The sequence below is a fragment of the Balearica regulorum genome, chromosome 4 (assembly GCF_011004875.1).
Source record: "Balearica regulorum gibbericeps isolate bBalReg1 chromosome 4, bBalReg1.pri, whole genome shotgun sequence".
NCBI lineage: Eukaryota > Metazoa > Chordata > Aves > Gruiformes > Gruidae > Balearica > Balearica regulorum.
The window spans coordinates 15,552,837-15,567,946 of NC_046187.1; the positions used below are offsets into that span (position 1 = coordinate 15,552,837).

At 41.0% G+C, this 15,110-nt stretch overlaps 1 protein-coding gene across 12 annotated transcripts in view; it reads right to left on the bottom strand.

Annotated features, from left to right (window-relative positions):
• Positions 1–14,786, bottom strand: part of SLC10A7 (solute carrier family 10 member 7) — a 150,857-nt gene extending 136,071 nt beyond the window's left edge. For 3 of the 12 annotated variants that reach the window (XR_012835235.1, XR_012835234.1, XR_012835236.1), the window contains exons 1-4: positions 14,550–14,776; positions 10,702–10,784; positions 5,575–5,711; positions 784–859 (exon numbers count right to left, since the gene is read on the bottom strand). Coding sequence is in view for 4 of the 12 variants with exons in the window: in XM_075751255.1 (XP_075607370.1) it covers positions 784–859; positions 5,575–5,711; positions 10,702–10,784; positions 14,550–14,649 (396 nt within the window). In the remaining 8 variants the exon portion in view is untranslated. Of the gene's footprint in view, positions 1–783; positions 860–5,574; positions 5,712–10,701; positions 10,785–14,549 lie in introns of all 12 variants that reach the window. The other 9 variants (XR_012835232.1, XR_012835233.1, XR_012835237.1 and 6 more) reach the window with 6 other exon arrangements.
• Positions 14,787–15,110: the final 324 nt, after the last annotated feature.

Genomic DNA, 15,110 nt, shown 5'->3' on the forward strand with positions numbered 1-15,110 from the left:
ATCTCTTCTAGTGTTATTCTCTTCCTTCCTCACCTACTAGTCCTCATTCACCTTCAGCATTTAGGAGGAAGCAGATCTAAAGGAAATGACCTCATTAACTAGCACACCTGGATTGATTTCCAGAATGCTGGAAGTGTTTTGTGGATAGAGTCTGAAATGACATCAGCATTTGCCATTTTAAGGCAGAAATATAATGTGACCAAACTGAGTTTGCACAACCTTCAATTCTGGCATTTCCTGTTGCATTGCATCATTGTCAGAGAATTCCATGTTCCCAGAATTTTCATTTCATGCAGTCGCAAATAACAATATAAGATTTAAATGAATTTTAGTGTCTGCTTCATCACTTGCTATATTTGTAGCTTCAAGCTTGAGGAACTCCTACTATAGGGCCTCAATACTAAACACCATCCAAACAATCACTGCAAGGGCAGTTCTTCATCACAAAGCTAATGGTCTATGAGATAACCAGTACACAGCATATGAACATTATACGGTTAGGAATTACAGTGCAGCAACAAGCAGAAATCTGCTAACACAAATTTCTATCAGAAACTTTTCTATCACCTCAGAAAACTGAGCTTCTTTCAGTTCGAACAATACCAGCAGATAACACTATTTCCCTTGTTCAACACGATACCCAAGCTTTAATTCTAAAAATTTTTACAAACCACAATAGCATCACATTACAGTCAGTGTTTTGCCGCACGAGCTCATCATAAATAAATATTTATTTGACCTTCTGTTTAAAAAAAAGCATTCAAGAACAAAATGAAAACTCACCTCATTTCCACCAACAGCTTTGGTTAAAATCACTGCAGAAGACACAGGAGGTGGCATGCAACCTACCGTCTGCAAGCTGAAAACAACAAAAAGAAATGTTACATTCCTCACATGATACAAACACTATGCAACCTAAAATCTTAAAATACCAAACAGCTGAGTAGAAACAATCATCTTATTACCTGCGCAACCCAATCCATTTGTGTTACAGCTCTGCACAGATGGCAGGATTTCTATGCCATCTCTTACCAACCACCACAGTGAAGAGTCATGTCACCATTTAAAAACCCAAACACTAAACCACTCTGACTTCATTTCCTCATCTGTAGTACTGTATCTACCACTCACAAAGATATCTTCCCATCTATCACAAAGATAACTGCATCATCTCTCCTGATGTAGTAAAGTTTGTAGTGTGTTTTGAGATTCCTGCAGCTATTTGGGGAGAAAAAAAAAAGAAAATAAGGACATAAACCCTTATTTTCTTGAAAAAGCTATTCAGTGATAAAAATGTTTACTGTTAAGTAGAAGAGTAAGAAGAATCATGCTCACTATTTCGGGTTCCCACTATACTTTGTCTACCTCCTACTAAATAAAAATAATCACAATTAAGCTTTTCATTTCCTGAACATTAAAAGATCATCAAATGTTTAATTTTTATGCATGTTTTCCCTTCTTGGTAAAGTCACCTGGCTTCCATTAATCAACATACCAAAACCTTTCTCCTGCATTTTAGCAGTCTAAAATCAATTATCTGACATTTTTTCCATTATTTGTGCAGCAAAATCATCAACATATATAGTAAATGCTGTTGCAAAGTAAGAAAAAATGGCAAGCTTTCTTCTGTTTTCAAAGCCAGTCCACAAAAAGTGGTTATTACAAAAGTTAGTTGTATCAAATGTGTATTTAGAAACAACAAGAACACACCACAATAGATTACAATTAAATTTGAGACTAAGTAAAGAAGAAAAACCATGTTGACTTAGAAGGAACAGTGAGGCATTAAAGTAGTCTGTGAAGCCCCCCAAAGCATGGTATCTACATATGTTTTCAAGTACTGGAGTTTGAGACAGTATTCTAGTTCAGATCAATTACTAGCAGTGAACTACTTTGCACTTGTAACTGTGTTAGTCCATCCCTGAGAAACGCAGTGTCAAAAAGCTAAAGCAAACAGAAATATTAAATCCAAACAACAGGGAGCATATTGTAGTGCAACTGATATGCTGCAAATACACAAAAAGCTTAAATAGAAGAAACAGGTAAATGACAATGATGGTATTCAGTCTGTCAGCTACAGACACTGTGGAAAAGGAAAGAGAAAGCCAATGTAAGCATTATATAAATCCAACCACAAAGTGCCAAGCACCACCTAGAAAGTACATTGTACCTTTAGCTTACAGTGAAGTAAGCTATGGAAGCAGAGAGTTGGCAGCACTTAGGAAAAGCTCATATTGAAAAGAAAAGAAATACAGGAAAAAGAAATAGCGTGTAAAGTTTGGAAATATACATGAAAATATACAGCAAACAAACACATGGCAATTCTGATGTCCACTCCCTACATTGGCTGTGATACTGTTATCTCTCTTCTATGCGGTCTCTTGGCAGTCAGCTCCTTGAACTTCTCACCTGCACTAATAAGGGGTGGATTAAGTTCAAAGTTATCCAGAAAGGTATGAAATGTGTGCAAGGGCATTCATCTCAGCTGGCAGGGATTTTCCACACTATAAGAGAAAGTTTTAATAACACAATCTCTGTGAACCCTCTCAAATTTAAAATAACACATTTGGAATTTAAAAAAATAAAAATCACTATCAAGCTATGTTTTTAAATATTCTTTATATGAAAACATTAATCTACCAAAAAAAAAATAATGGTACACACTAAATAGTGTGTACTTTTAATCAGGTATATTGAAACATGTGTACTTTTAATCAGGTATATTGAAACATGCACTTGTCAACTGTTGTTTTTCCTTGCTTTGTATCAACTACATGTAACACTACCAATACACAAACAAATTCCTCTAATGGCCAACAGATTACTGTAGATAACAACCAACTGAGACATTCCACTGGTTCAGACCATACTATAAGTACTAACATCAAGGGTCCACTTGCTGCATGGCAATAAATAATACCTGTTCCACTAATACATTACTGACAATTGAGTGGCAGGGTCCGAAGTCACATATTTTAGATATGGAACTACCAAAGACATATTTGTACCAGATCTTTGCATCTTGTGCCTTACTACCTGTGCTGTAAACGCTATATGCTAAGAGGGGCAGAGGAGGAGAATCTGTGCAAACATTGTTAAGTTGCCTCATGCTCCTTTTCAAAGAGATCCTATCAATGCAAAACCTAGTCAGCTAACAAAAAATTAACTTAAAAAACATTTGGGATTATGTCAGTTTCTGCTCTACTTTATATATTTCAAAATAGTTGCAGAACAACAAACCTCCTAATATCATCCCAGACAGAAAGGAAAAACAAAAACCCAACCAAACAAACAAACCAACAACAGTAGAAACACAGATGAAAAGGTGATACCATCTGAATCTGCCTCCCAAATAACATTTACAGCAAAAAAGACCATTATAGAGGATGAGAGAATCTACCATTCATTCTGAAGTAAGGCAGGAGACTAACTATGGGCTTGACTGTGGCCTTTAGGCATAACCTTGTGTAGAGAGTAGTGGAGAACTACAGGCCCCAGGGGAGCCACCCTGCCAAAGGGTACTGCATGCCCTTGGGAGCGTGTGCCTAATTTTCCAGGCCTTTGTGAGAACTATCAACTAGCTCCCACTACGAGCTGTGCTAAACATGCGTGATGAGGAATTAACTTTGCCAAAGCCTGTCTTGTTCCCCCCTGTTTTCATCAGGTACTTCAGTGTTTCTAGGGAATAAAAACTACAGCTGTGGGGCATTAGGATGAACTTCTGGTTACACAGAGTGGCCAAGGCATGGGCAGTTCCTCACATTTGCTCCTCACTCTCACATACCCATATTGGAACATGCATGTACTTGCTTTAAAATGTGTTGTCCTAGAATTAGGACAGAGCTCGGTATCTTCTGCACCTGCACAGCACTGAAGGTACCGTTCCCATCAAGGCTCCCTTTGCAGTGGATGCCTTCAGACCCACACAATGGCTGGTGCTCCGAGCATGTCCTGAACAGCAGTATTTATCAAGACAGCATTCTTTCAAAACAAAACAAAAAAATCCCTTCATTAAATGAATGAAGTCTGAATACAACAGAGTTACTGCACTAAAAGACAAACCACAGCCAAGAATGATATAGTACTCAAGGAACAAATGCTTGCAAGGTGGCTTGAAACATTTAAGTATACTAGCTTAGTGGTAAAATACAGACACACCTTCATGAAAAATGAGGCTGGCTTAGGCTCCACATTTAGGGAGATACACATACAGGAGTACCTTTTTTTAAAAAAAAATATATACATATGTAGTTTTACACGCAGTTTTACAGATGTGTATGAATATACATACACATATACTTGTGCATGTAACAGATCATGTCCCTTAAATACTAAGGGCCAAAGTGTCATAAGAGTCATAGGAAAGAACAGATGAGAAACACTGCAAGGAACAAAAACCACAAACACTTCTTGCACCTTGCACTTCAGAAACTGAGACTCCCGTGGACTTCCATGGAGGGAATTTTGGCTCACTAGAAAATAATGTCTCTGTTCTAGCAAAGGAAAAACTTCACAATGATTTCACTTTAAAGAATAACCTTTACTATGAATAGCCAAATGCAAATAGACATTGTATAGCAACCTTGTTATTTCCTTGATGTACTAATACTATTAAGCAAAACAGTGCTAACTTTTAAATGATGACATCTCAATTTCACGTTCTCAGTATCATTTGGACCACTTCACACTTGGTGGAACACTTGGAGACGCCTCTTAAAAACAAAACAAAATGCTCTTTTAGGTTTAGACCTTTGTAAAAACATAAACATGAGCAGCTTTATCATTAAACTTTTAAGACAGGGAACTCTCCCCAAGCAATGTTTCACCAAGCAGTAAGAAATAATGGGGATTCTTTAAGTAGCTTTCTAAAATAATTGATTTTTGCATTCAAACATTCCAGTATAGCTGCATGGTGCTAGGTATTGACCTTTGATTCTGAAAAAAGCTTTTTATTTTTTTTATTTTTCATAACTTCTATCGCTACTGCACCATCAATGCAGCTTTGGAAGCACACATTGGCAGAGTACACCAAAGATTTAAAACACATTGTTTTCATGATAACTTAGCTTCTACTCATGTCAAAGTTCTCCTCCCACAAAATTTACTCTCTTTCCTCTCAGCCATAATTTAGCTAGCAGCAGATACTGAACCCCAATCTGGACACACACAAGAGATGCTCAATACAGACTGTTTAAAAACAGACTGCAAGACCAGTACATGGCATACCCAGTATTTATTCACTGACTTATGTTTTTCCTTCAGCCTTCCTTTTCTTTCCTCCCCATCCTCCTTGAGACTCAGCACAGCACTTCAGCTGAGTTTTGTGAGAAAGAAAGCTAACCTGTTGCAAGCTCCCTACATATGAAACTAACTGGCCAGACCTTCTAAAAGTGAGACCAGGTTCCCGAAAGGATAATCTTGTGCATGTGCTGTGTTTTCAACAGCAAAGTGCTGGAGCACAAAAACAACCAGAAAAATCTGTTCACAATACAAGTCTTAAAACACCCATTGCAGGATAAGCAGCCCTTTAAGAAGACAGCTACAAATATGTCACTCCATTATGCTTAAACATACCCTTTTAAAAGCCATTCATTTATAGGTGTGATTGATAATAGCTGAAGAAAGAGCCATATTGCTGTTGGGAAGAACACAAGTGTAAAAATCTGGACAAAAAGGTGTAGTTTCACATGCATCAAAGCACTTGTCAGCTCCTGCAAAAGAAAAAGAAGAGAGGAAGTTGCAGTCATAACAGCTGAAGTAAGACCACGTTTGTGCTTTTAAAACTAGCATCATCTTTATAATACAAAGACAGTGCATGTCAAAAAGGCACCTTTAGGGTTCACCTGATCTCCCCTTTAATAATGAAGTATATCCAGACAACATAAAAGCTCTGTCTGCTCCTGGGCATTTTTCCAAAAGAATTGTCCACCACTTCAATAACAGTGTAGCTCTCATAACGGTAGCTTTTCAGCAGGCAGCCTTAGCACTTTGTCACTGCTTCAAAACCTGTGTTAACTATGCTGACAGCCTGTTTACTTTATTGACTACTGATGTAAGAGGAAGGAAAACTTGTAGAGTCCATGTGATTCCAGGTTTCTCTAGTCTAAAGAGAGCCACAAACTGTGATTCTCATTTATATCGTGAAAAAGGGATGTCTGCATTACAAACAGTCATCATTTGTGGTGTTTGGTTTTTTTTAAGGAAAGACTAGCAAACATAAAAAAAGCAAAGTAATCCATAGCAGATTTTGATTACTTATTGCATGAACAGACAGGAAATTTATAGGAAAAAAAAATAATAGGCTGATGATGAATAGCAAAGAAAGAATACCAAGACCATAACAAGCTAACCACAGCTGAGCCATAAAATTCAGATAAATAAGGTGCAAAACATTGCTGCAGACTGAGAAAGAAAAATTTTAATTTTAAATAGTGTAAGAGCACTCCGGAGAGGTGATCAAGTATCCTTACGTAATAAACTCTTCTGTTAGCTCTGTGTCTCTCTGCTTCTGTCTTTTTGGGCACTGCAAAGATCATCTACAGTTTTTGAGTACAAGGAAAAAGCATTGTACATTTCAGCTCATTTCAGCTCTCAGACTGAGAAGAAAAATTCCTTTACCTCTCTGTAAAACTAACGCGCATTCAAGTAAACAATGCAACAGGAAAAGAACTGATGGCACTTCTATTCAAAATCTGATTTGCTAGGATTCTCCAGCTATTTGACACTCCAGATACATTTAAAAAAAAAGAACAATATAAAAAAGTGTATTTCCATGTACAGTAATGCAGCAGCCAATCTTCAAATGCCACCCTCTCTCAGCTTCAAAACAGGTGAACTTTTATGAAACACAAACACTGCATTTTTGACCATCCAAATGCTCACTGATATAATTATACATCTGGAAGTACTAGCAATTTAGCACCATGTCCTTGTTACTTTATCTCTTTCAATAAAATTACCTCCCAAATTTGGGTTAGGAGAAAAAAAGATCTTCCACAAAAAAAAAAATACATGGACATCTTGACCCAGTTTTACCAAGAAAGTATCATTACATTCAGTGGTTGGTTAACTGAATGAAACAACAGGGTTTTTAAATAAAGGAAGCTCTTAAGCAGGCTAGTATCACACTGCATGAAAAAATAGGCCTTCTTCACACATAACCTGTCACAGTACCTATGGCATTATGAATAGCTTCACTGTAGTACTATTTCATCTTATCTCAAAAAGAAAGCAAAAATAAAATATCTAGTAGTAGAAACACATCCTGTGCAGGAAGAAAAAATCCCTGGAAGTACCTATATAAAAGTGTACATTTTAAAAGCAAGTAATACAATTGAGAAAAACCAAAGCAAGTGACTTCTTTCAGCAAAGCTGCTAATTCCTCCTTTCCTACCAAGTCACCTCCAGCCCAGGTTTCCTAGTGGACCTGGAAACACTCCCAATCTAGGCACCATCACACACACAGTACTGGCCTTTGAATTTAATAATTTTTACAACTGGAAAATGCCTTAAAAACAGATGATTTGAAGAAAACTGTGCGATACTTTCAAAAGTGAAATCCAAAACAAAAACTTGGGAAAGACTGGTTAGAGCTTCCAGAGAGTAAGGAAGGCGATTACAACACAGCCAACCTAGCACATGAAGGAATGCTGTATTAGCAGAACAGGTCTTTGCAGATCTAAATTACCAGTCTTTAAAATGACTCTAGTGCTTGCCTTTTAGAATAGTTATTCCTTAGACTGTATCATCATAAAACACCAAGGCAAATGGCCTTCACCCTCTTAAGCAATCTACAAGGGCTTGTTCCAAAAAAGCAGAAGTCTCAGAAAAGTTACTGGAAGCTGCTAGTTATGACTGTGTTTCTGCACACCAGGTAGAACAGGTTACCTTGTCTTTCCCAGTATTTCAGACCCTTCAGAGCTTATCCCAACCTCTTGCTGGTCAGTGTGGGTCCCTGTTGCCATCCAGCCATACTTACATGGTCGTAGCCAGACTCCTCTGGGCAAATACACACAGAGTGAACAGTGTTTGCAGTGGCTTGCCAAATTCCTCATTGAAATGGATAACTCAAGTATGTGATTTAATTTCTGGGGCCCTACAGGAGGTATTTGCTTTAAAAGAGCAAGCTATCCAGTCACTGAAAACTGAAAGACCATTATATTAAGGTGGAATCAAATGTTCTTGTCATTCCTGGACACTGACTATTTCTACAAATGTAAGAGGATCTCAGTGACTTCTATATTTGAAAATGTAAAAAGGCCATGCACAGACAGGCTCTGCCTGAACGCTCCCAATTATTTTGTAAAATGCCTTCTGAATGCATGTGAGCGAATTTTTTTGAGCATGTGCTTTCACAGCAGATAAACCCAGAAGTGTAACCTTAAAAGAGCATCAGCTATTTCTAATTTTGTCTGATTTATCTGAAGGCCTCCATTAACACTTACACGATTTTTTATCATTTCATAAAGCATACCAAACACTAGTTTTGATCTACCGTATTATCCAAGGTAGAGCAGCCAACACACAGGTCAAGAACTAATAAAGACAAAAGCAGAAATAATTTACTCTGCAATCCAATAAAAAGATATATTAACTGACTAAAAGTAACACCTTTAGGTTGTGCCTTAAACAATTAAAACATGCCCCAAAGTATTTTCATAAAATCATGACGTGGCCTTCTAGCACATTTAAGGTTTTGTTTTTGTTGGGTTTTTTTTTAAACATACATTTTAGAAAGTACTAGCACAAGGTACAATGAGTGAAATGTTTTTTCTTCCTCATTATCTTCTACCTCCATGGCAGAAATTCAGAAAAGGCTTAGCTTCTTGATGGAACATAAAGCTGGATGTATAGCACCAGTCCTAACTGATGCTTCCGAAACAATCTGAGATCAGCTACCTGGACATAAACATCAGCTCCTGTAAAAGATTTATTTACATCAATATATTGCTTTTAGAACCAGATATGAAAAAAGTTACGCAAGTTCAAAGTAGGACATGACACGTTGCCCGGGAACCTGTCAGTCGTGTCACCTTAACTGGAAAAAGTTAGAAGTACACTAGCACTGAGAGTCTAATCAAGACTTTGATAGTGCTGTTGATCTCACTCTCACTCACAGATGCTTTACAAATATAAAGCTTCAAGGATACAAACTAGTGAAAGGGAAAGAAGTTTTACATTTTTTCTCTGCACGCAAAGATTCCTAACCCTGAAAGCAGAAAACTCCACTCCATTAATACTACTCAGGCTTTGTGTTCCAGGTCCTCTTCTCTGTGGAAGAAAGTGCCTCTTTGCAGCCTACTTCCATTAGGATTAATTACTGTTCCAAGCAAATAGATAACATGGTTCCTCCTGCTTCCCCATAAGACCGCAAGGCTCTAAATAGCTGCTACAGAATTGAGTAAAGTTATTCACTTCACTTATACAGAACTAGAAGCCATAGAGCCAGCACTGCCAGCAGACACAGATGGAGAGGGCTGCCATCAATTCAAACACCATTTCCGTTTGAAACTTTATCACTTTAACCATGATACAGGTAGAGAAGCTTTTTTTTGTTGAATGCACACTGTTCATCCAAATCCCAGTTTGCCCAGATGACAACTGGACAATACCAGGATGATTCTTTCAGGCATTACTATCATGCAACATATGAATGACATCACCTGTTAGCACAGCCAACAGTGTAAAAGGAATCAAAAAACTAGACTAGCAGAGACAGGCAGTGTTTCACTTCAACCCTGGCTGCTCCTTCTCTTCTTGGCACGTAGCCATCATTTCCTTTCTCCATGCCTCGTTTACACATCACTAAGAGGTTCCCCTCCATCTCTTCTTACTCCTGGATTGTTCCTCTTTGAAAGATGTGTGACAAAATTTGAAACAAGTCTCAGTGTCTGTGATACGCAGCAGAGCATAGGCACTTCAGGTCCACCTGTCCACAACTAAATCCTATAGGAAAAGATTGCCAAGACTTTGTACCTGTATCTAGCCTTGCATCTGCAGAGGAACCCTTTTGTGTTGATATTAGCTGCTGTACTGTGCCTGCCTAACGTGGTAACTTACAGCCACCAGATCTTTGCTTGCATCAATCCTCTAGTGACTAGCCTAAACAGTTTTACTCAGAGAACACACCAGCAGGTGAGATGAAGGAGAGAGGCACAGAGAGATCACACCTTCTCTTCGTGTCCTACAGAAGCATGGAGACTCCACACGGCCCCTCTCTGCCTGGTTCCCTACAAAGTTCTACCCTAGGATTCACACAGTTTCCTGTCCTGTATCTCAGCTGAGCAGTGGGGAAGCCAAGGTGCAGAAGGGGTGACAGAAGACAGGTGCTAGTGTGCTCCTGGGTCTCACCCTGATTTGCATTTGGGACACATCCAGGGTGTAGATCCAGTCTCAAAACTGTGCCCAGCACTTCCATTTAGGTAAAGCCCTGCAAAGTCAAGCAAACCACCCTCTATGGATGGGTAAAATTTATTCACACTCTCCTTCTCAATGTGTTCATTACTTTGTGAAGAATTTTCTGAAATCAAGGAGGGGTTATTCCATAAGTGTCAAATATTTATCTTCCCTTGTAAGGCATTCTCCCAGCATCAACAACCACAGCATAGCAATTAAATATTCCAATTACATTCAAACCGGAACAAAAGCAACACAAAACTTTTTAAAGCAAAACAAGTATGAAGCAATGAGAAATTTCAGTACCTCAGTTTTTAAGGAGAGTCCACTGTTAAAGAATATAGCTGAAACAGCAATGTAAGTTATGGTAATTTCTGGTTTCAAGGGTCCTAAAAAATATAGACACAGAGAACAAAGTGAACTACAGTCAAAGAGGTAATGGCATGCATATATTACATCAAAGTAAATGAGAATACTTAAAAAAATACCTGGAGAAAAACCTAATCATTAAAGTCTCTAATAAAAAGAATGATGTTTCTATTAAGTTACAAAAAGCATGCTATTCATTTTTAAATAAAAGCAAACCAGTGAGTGGAGAGTGAGGTATGATGTCATACAAATTCAGTTTCTGTGATTACAGGCCACTGCAAACTAACGGGTAAATTCTGGAAATGTGACTAGGGGGAACTTTTCACAGTTCTGTCATCACAGTATCCCTACAGCATCAACAAACTCAAAAATATTAGCTGCTCCCTCCACAGGGCCATGGATGGCATTCACATACCTACCTCTCACTTACTCCCCTACAACACACACATCTGCCCAGGTGCCTGCACAGAGGAAACCAAATCATACCTTGAAATTATTTCCTTGGGGCAATACAATTCTGCATTATTCCCCCACAACAGGGCTGTGACGAAATGGTTCGTTCCAGCCCTACAGTAACACATTTCAGACACACTGCTGCAGTGAGATCAGCAAGGGCAGATGCCTGCACCCCCAAGGGATCCACTATATTAAAGGCTTACACTTGTATATATTTATATATTTTTTTTTCAAGGAGATTAAAATAAAATACTTTTTACACTCCTATAAAAATGATGAATTCCCTTAATACACTTTGCCTTCAGAGACCACCAAGCACAAAATGTATATACTCATTTTTTCACAAGCATTCAACCTGTTGTTATATTAGAAAGAAAATATTAGCAGTCTACTTAGGACCAAAGTAATATCCTAACTCTGCAAATGACAGTAAGTTGTCTTGAGCAAAACCGCAGCAGCAAACAAGCAAGCCTTTACTTGACACTCCAGAAGAGAAGATCCCTTCTGCTCTCTCAGATGAATGACACATTGATGGTCACTCTGGAGCAAGGTCAATGATCCTTAAATGAGAGGGATTTGATTGTACACTGAGTCTACTCAAATTTGCATCTCAGGTAATTTAAACCCAAATCCTACTCTCAGAGAGGATTCTGTTGATGAAACACTAAAACTGTGTGTGTTAAATACAAAAAATAAACCAAACAACCTACCTGAAGTGTTAAGGTAAAAATAAGCCAGGAAACGCAGGAGTTAAAGTTGCAACAAAGCACATGGCTAGTTGCAAAATTGTGGCACGTTAACCGAATAGCCAGGGTGAGGAAAAAAAACCAAACAGAAAAATTATATAACTATATATAATTATACAGAAAACTGTATTTTATATATATAATTATATAATTTTTCTAGTCTTTTAGAAGATTAGAGCATATATGTGCATGCATGTACACACTGGGCAGACAGGCAGTGAGTTAGTCGGTCTGGCTAAGAGAGGGGTTCTTCCAGGACTCAGTTTTTTTATTTTAGGGTTTTTTCACTGGGCTACCTGAACTCCTTTACACAGGAGAAACCTATCACTGGAGCAACCGCACATTTATGGAGCACAGGGAACTTTGGTCAGAACAGATCCCCTTCATCTCTTGTGCAAAAGACTGGTCAGGAAAGTTCTTTTCACAAAGGAACTAAATAGGCTCATTCATCAAATAGGAAAACACACGAAAAGGGCTTGGCTTATGCCCTGAAGGTGGCAACAGCACAAATCTTTGTTATTTGTGGCACAACGTTCCACCAGTATGGATGCTGGATCATCCATACCATTAAGCAACGCCCTGCAAATTACAGTGCATGGTTTTGTCAGCTGGAAGATGACAAACCGAGGTTTTTTTTCTTACGTATTTCCCACCTCCCACCTCTTTTTTTTTTTTTTTTTCCTGGTTTTAAAATAAGCACTGAGATTGCATAGCTTCAGAAGAGGGATACCACTTTGGGGAACACGCGCTCACAAGTTTCAATCGATTCTTACAAGATTTTTTCAAGCAAGTTGTCCAGGAACAATACCCTGTCAACACTTGGCATCTCTCTGCAGTAGGATAATTAAATGAAGTGCTCCATCATAGTGCTTCCATGCAGGAAGTAAGCTGAGGAAAAATTATCTCCTACTCTAGTTAAAAGGATCTCCCACATTGCTGCTAACAATTAGCATAACAATCAAACCAGAAAGTGACAAACCACCTGATACTATCAATTTAAAGTTGTCTTTAAGGTCTGCTGAACACACAGCATGGATCCTGCAAGAAGCTCCGTGTGGGTCCTATTCACCTATGCAAAACAGCACACAGATGTTAGAAGGGATCCTTGCACAGCAGGAATTTGCCTACCCTGAACTCCATGAAGTACCGGAGCCTTAGTTGCCACAGCAAGTGTTCAGAACCATTTTTTTTTAAATCACTTTCTTTTTTCACAGAACCTAAGTGGGAGGGAAAGGTTGGCTCCTCAGTGAGAAGCTGTCTATCCTCAAACTTCAGCTCTGTTAAGAAACAAACAAACAAATCTATGGGTATAAAAGCACAGCTAGATTCTCCCTCCTCTCCCGTAATATAGAATGGCTACAGGAATTCTGTTCAAGTGTTCCACACCCCTTTTCTTAAATCTTCAGAGATCAATTAGGAAAAAAATATAGGAAATTTAATTCATTCTTGAAAATTGTGAACATCTGGAACTGAAGGTACAATGGAAACTAATCAGAAGATGCTGACAGCATTTATACTTAAAGATACGCTGTTTATTTTAAAACAACACTAGATATTTCATCGGCTCTTGTTACAAGAAACGCTCAAGACCTTACTGCTTAGAAAAGGACAGATCTTTCTTCTGATTTGTTTACTGTGAGCATTTGATCTTGCACAGGAATCATTTTCACTGTTTTCCTTCATCTTTCATGTGGAAGTAAAAGGGGACGAAACCCCCCCATCTTTAAAATAGAAGTGTGTTATTATAAAGTAAAGAATAATCTGGCTGAAATACAACACCTGAGATTTTAACACAACATACATTAAGCTACACGTCTTGAGAAGTTCACAGGTGGCACATTCATACACTGAACTGCAATGACTTTATGCCCATCTTAGAGTTAAGTTATTACTTAGTTTAATAGGAGTGCGTTGAAAGTAAGTTGCTATCCAGTTTTCATTACTACTAATCCCAAAACAGTAGGACATTATTCAAGCAACTGGTACAGTGCCTAGCAAAGATACACACAGGAATACACCTTGAAATATTTCTTGGGTGCCTGAGAGTGACGGATTAACCAGCAGAGAAGGCGAGCTGCTGGAGGGGCAGGGACCACAGGAGGGCCCGGCGGATTCGGCTGTGCCCTGCACCCCGCAGCTTGCCCTCCTGCACCCCCGGGCAACTCGAGTTTCAAACTTTCCGAGCTGATGCCCCGATGGCCCAGGGGCACCTGAGCAAGTCTCAGCGTTCCCGGCAGCAAAGCGACCGGCACCCTCCGCCGGGGACCCGCGGAAAGGCCCGCGGACTCTCTCCCGCCTCCGCACCCCAGCAGCGAGGCTGCCCGCTCCCCGCCCTGTCGCCGGCACCGGGGCCCACCCCGGGCAGCGCCAGGCCCGGCCCGTAGGACCGAAACGCGGTGGGTGACGGGCGGGGGGCAGCGCCGGCCGCTGGGAGTTGGCAAAGTACCGCCGGGCCCCGCCGAGGGCGCCCGGGCTGTCGGGCGGCGGCCCCGGGGATCCCCGCCAGCGCTCCCCACACGGTCCCGCACCGCCCGCCGAGCTGCCGGGACAAACCGGCCCCCGCGGGGCAGCGACCGGACTCACCCCCTTTGACGCCGACGGCGGGCTCTAGCCGCGCCACCGCGATGACCAGCACGATCCCGAGGATGAACCACTCCTTCCGCAGGCGCTCCAGCAGCCCCATGGCGCGGCCCGCCGCTCCCCGCCGCCCGGCACGGCACAGCACGGCGCAGCGCCGGGGCGGGGTGCAGCCCCACCGCCCGCCGGCAGGACCAGCCGGATCCGCTGACAGGAAAAGTCTCACCCACCGCCGCCATCACTACCACGCACCTCCTAATAGGCACGCAGTCCCCGCGCCGGCGACCGACCGCAGCACCGACACGCACATACACCCCCCGTCGGCTTCGGCCGCCCCCGCCCCACGCTGCATCCCCCTGCTGAGGCGAGGGCACCGCGGGTCGCGGCGGCGCGGGGTGGGGAGACGGGACGGCGACGCCGCCGTCGTTGCTGTCTTTGCTGCCGTCGCCACGCGGGCCGGGGAGCGCGGCCTCCAGAGCCGGCCCCGGCGGGCAGCGCGGCCCCGGCGGGCGCGGGGCTCGGCGGGCGCGGTGGAGGAGCGGGCGGCGGGGTCGTGCGCGCTGTTTT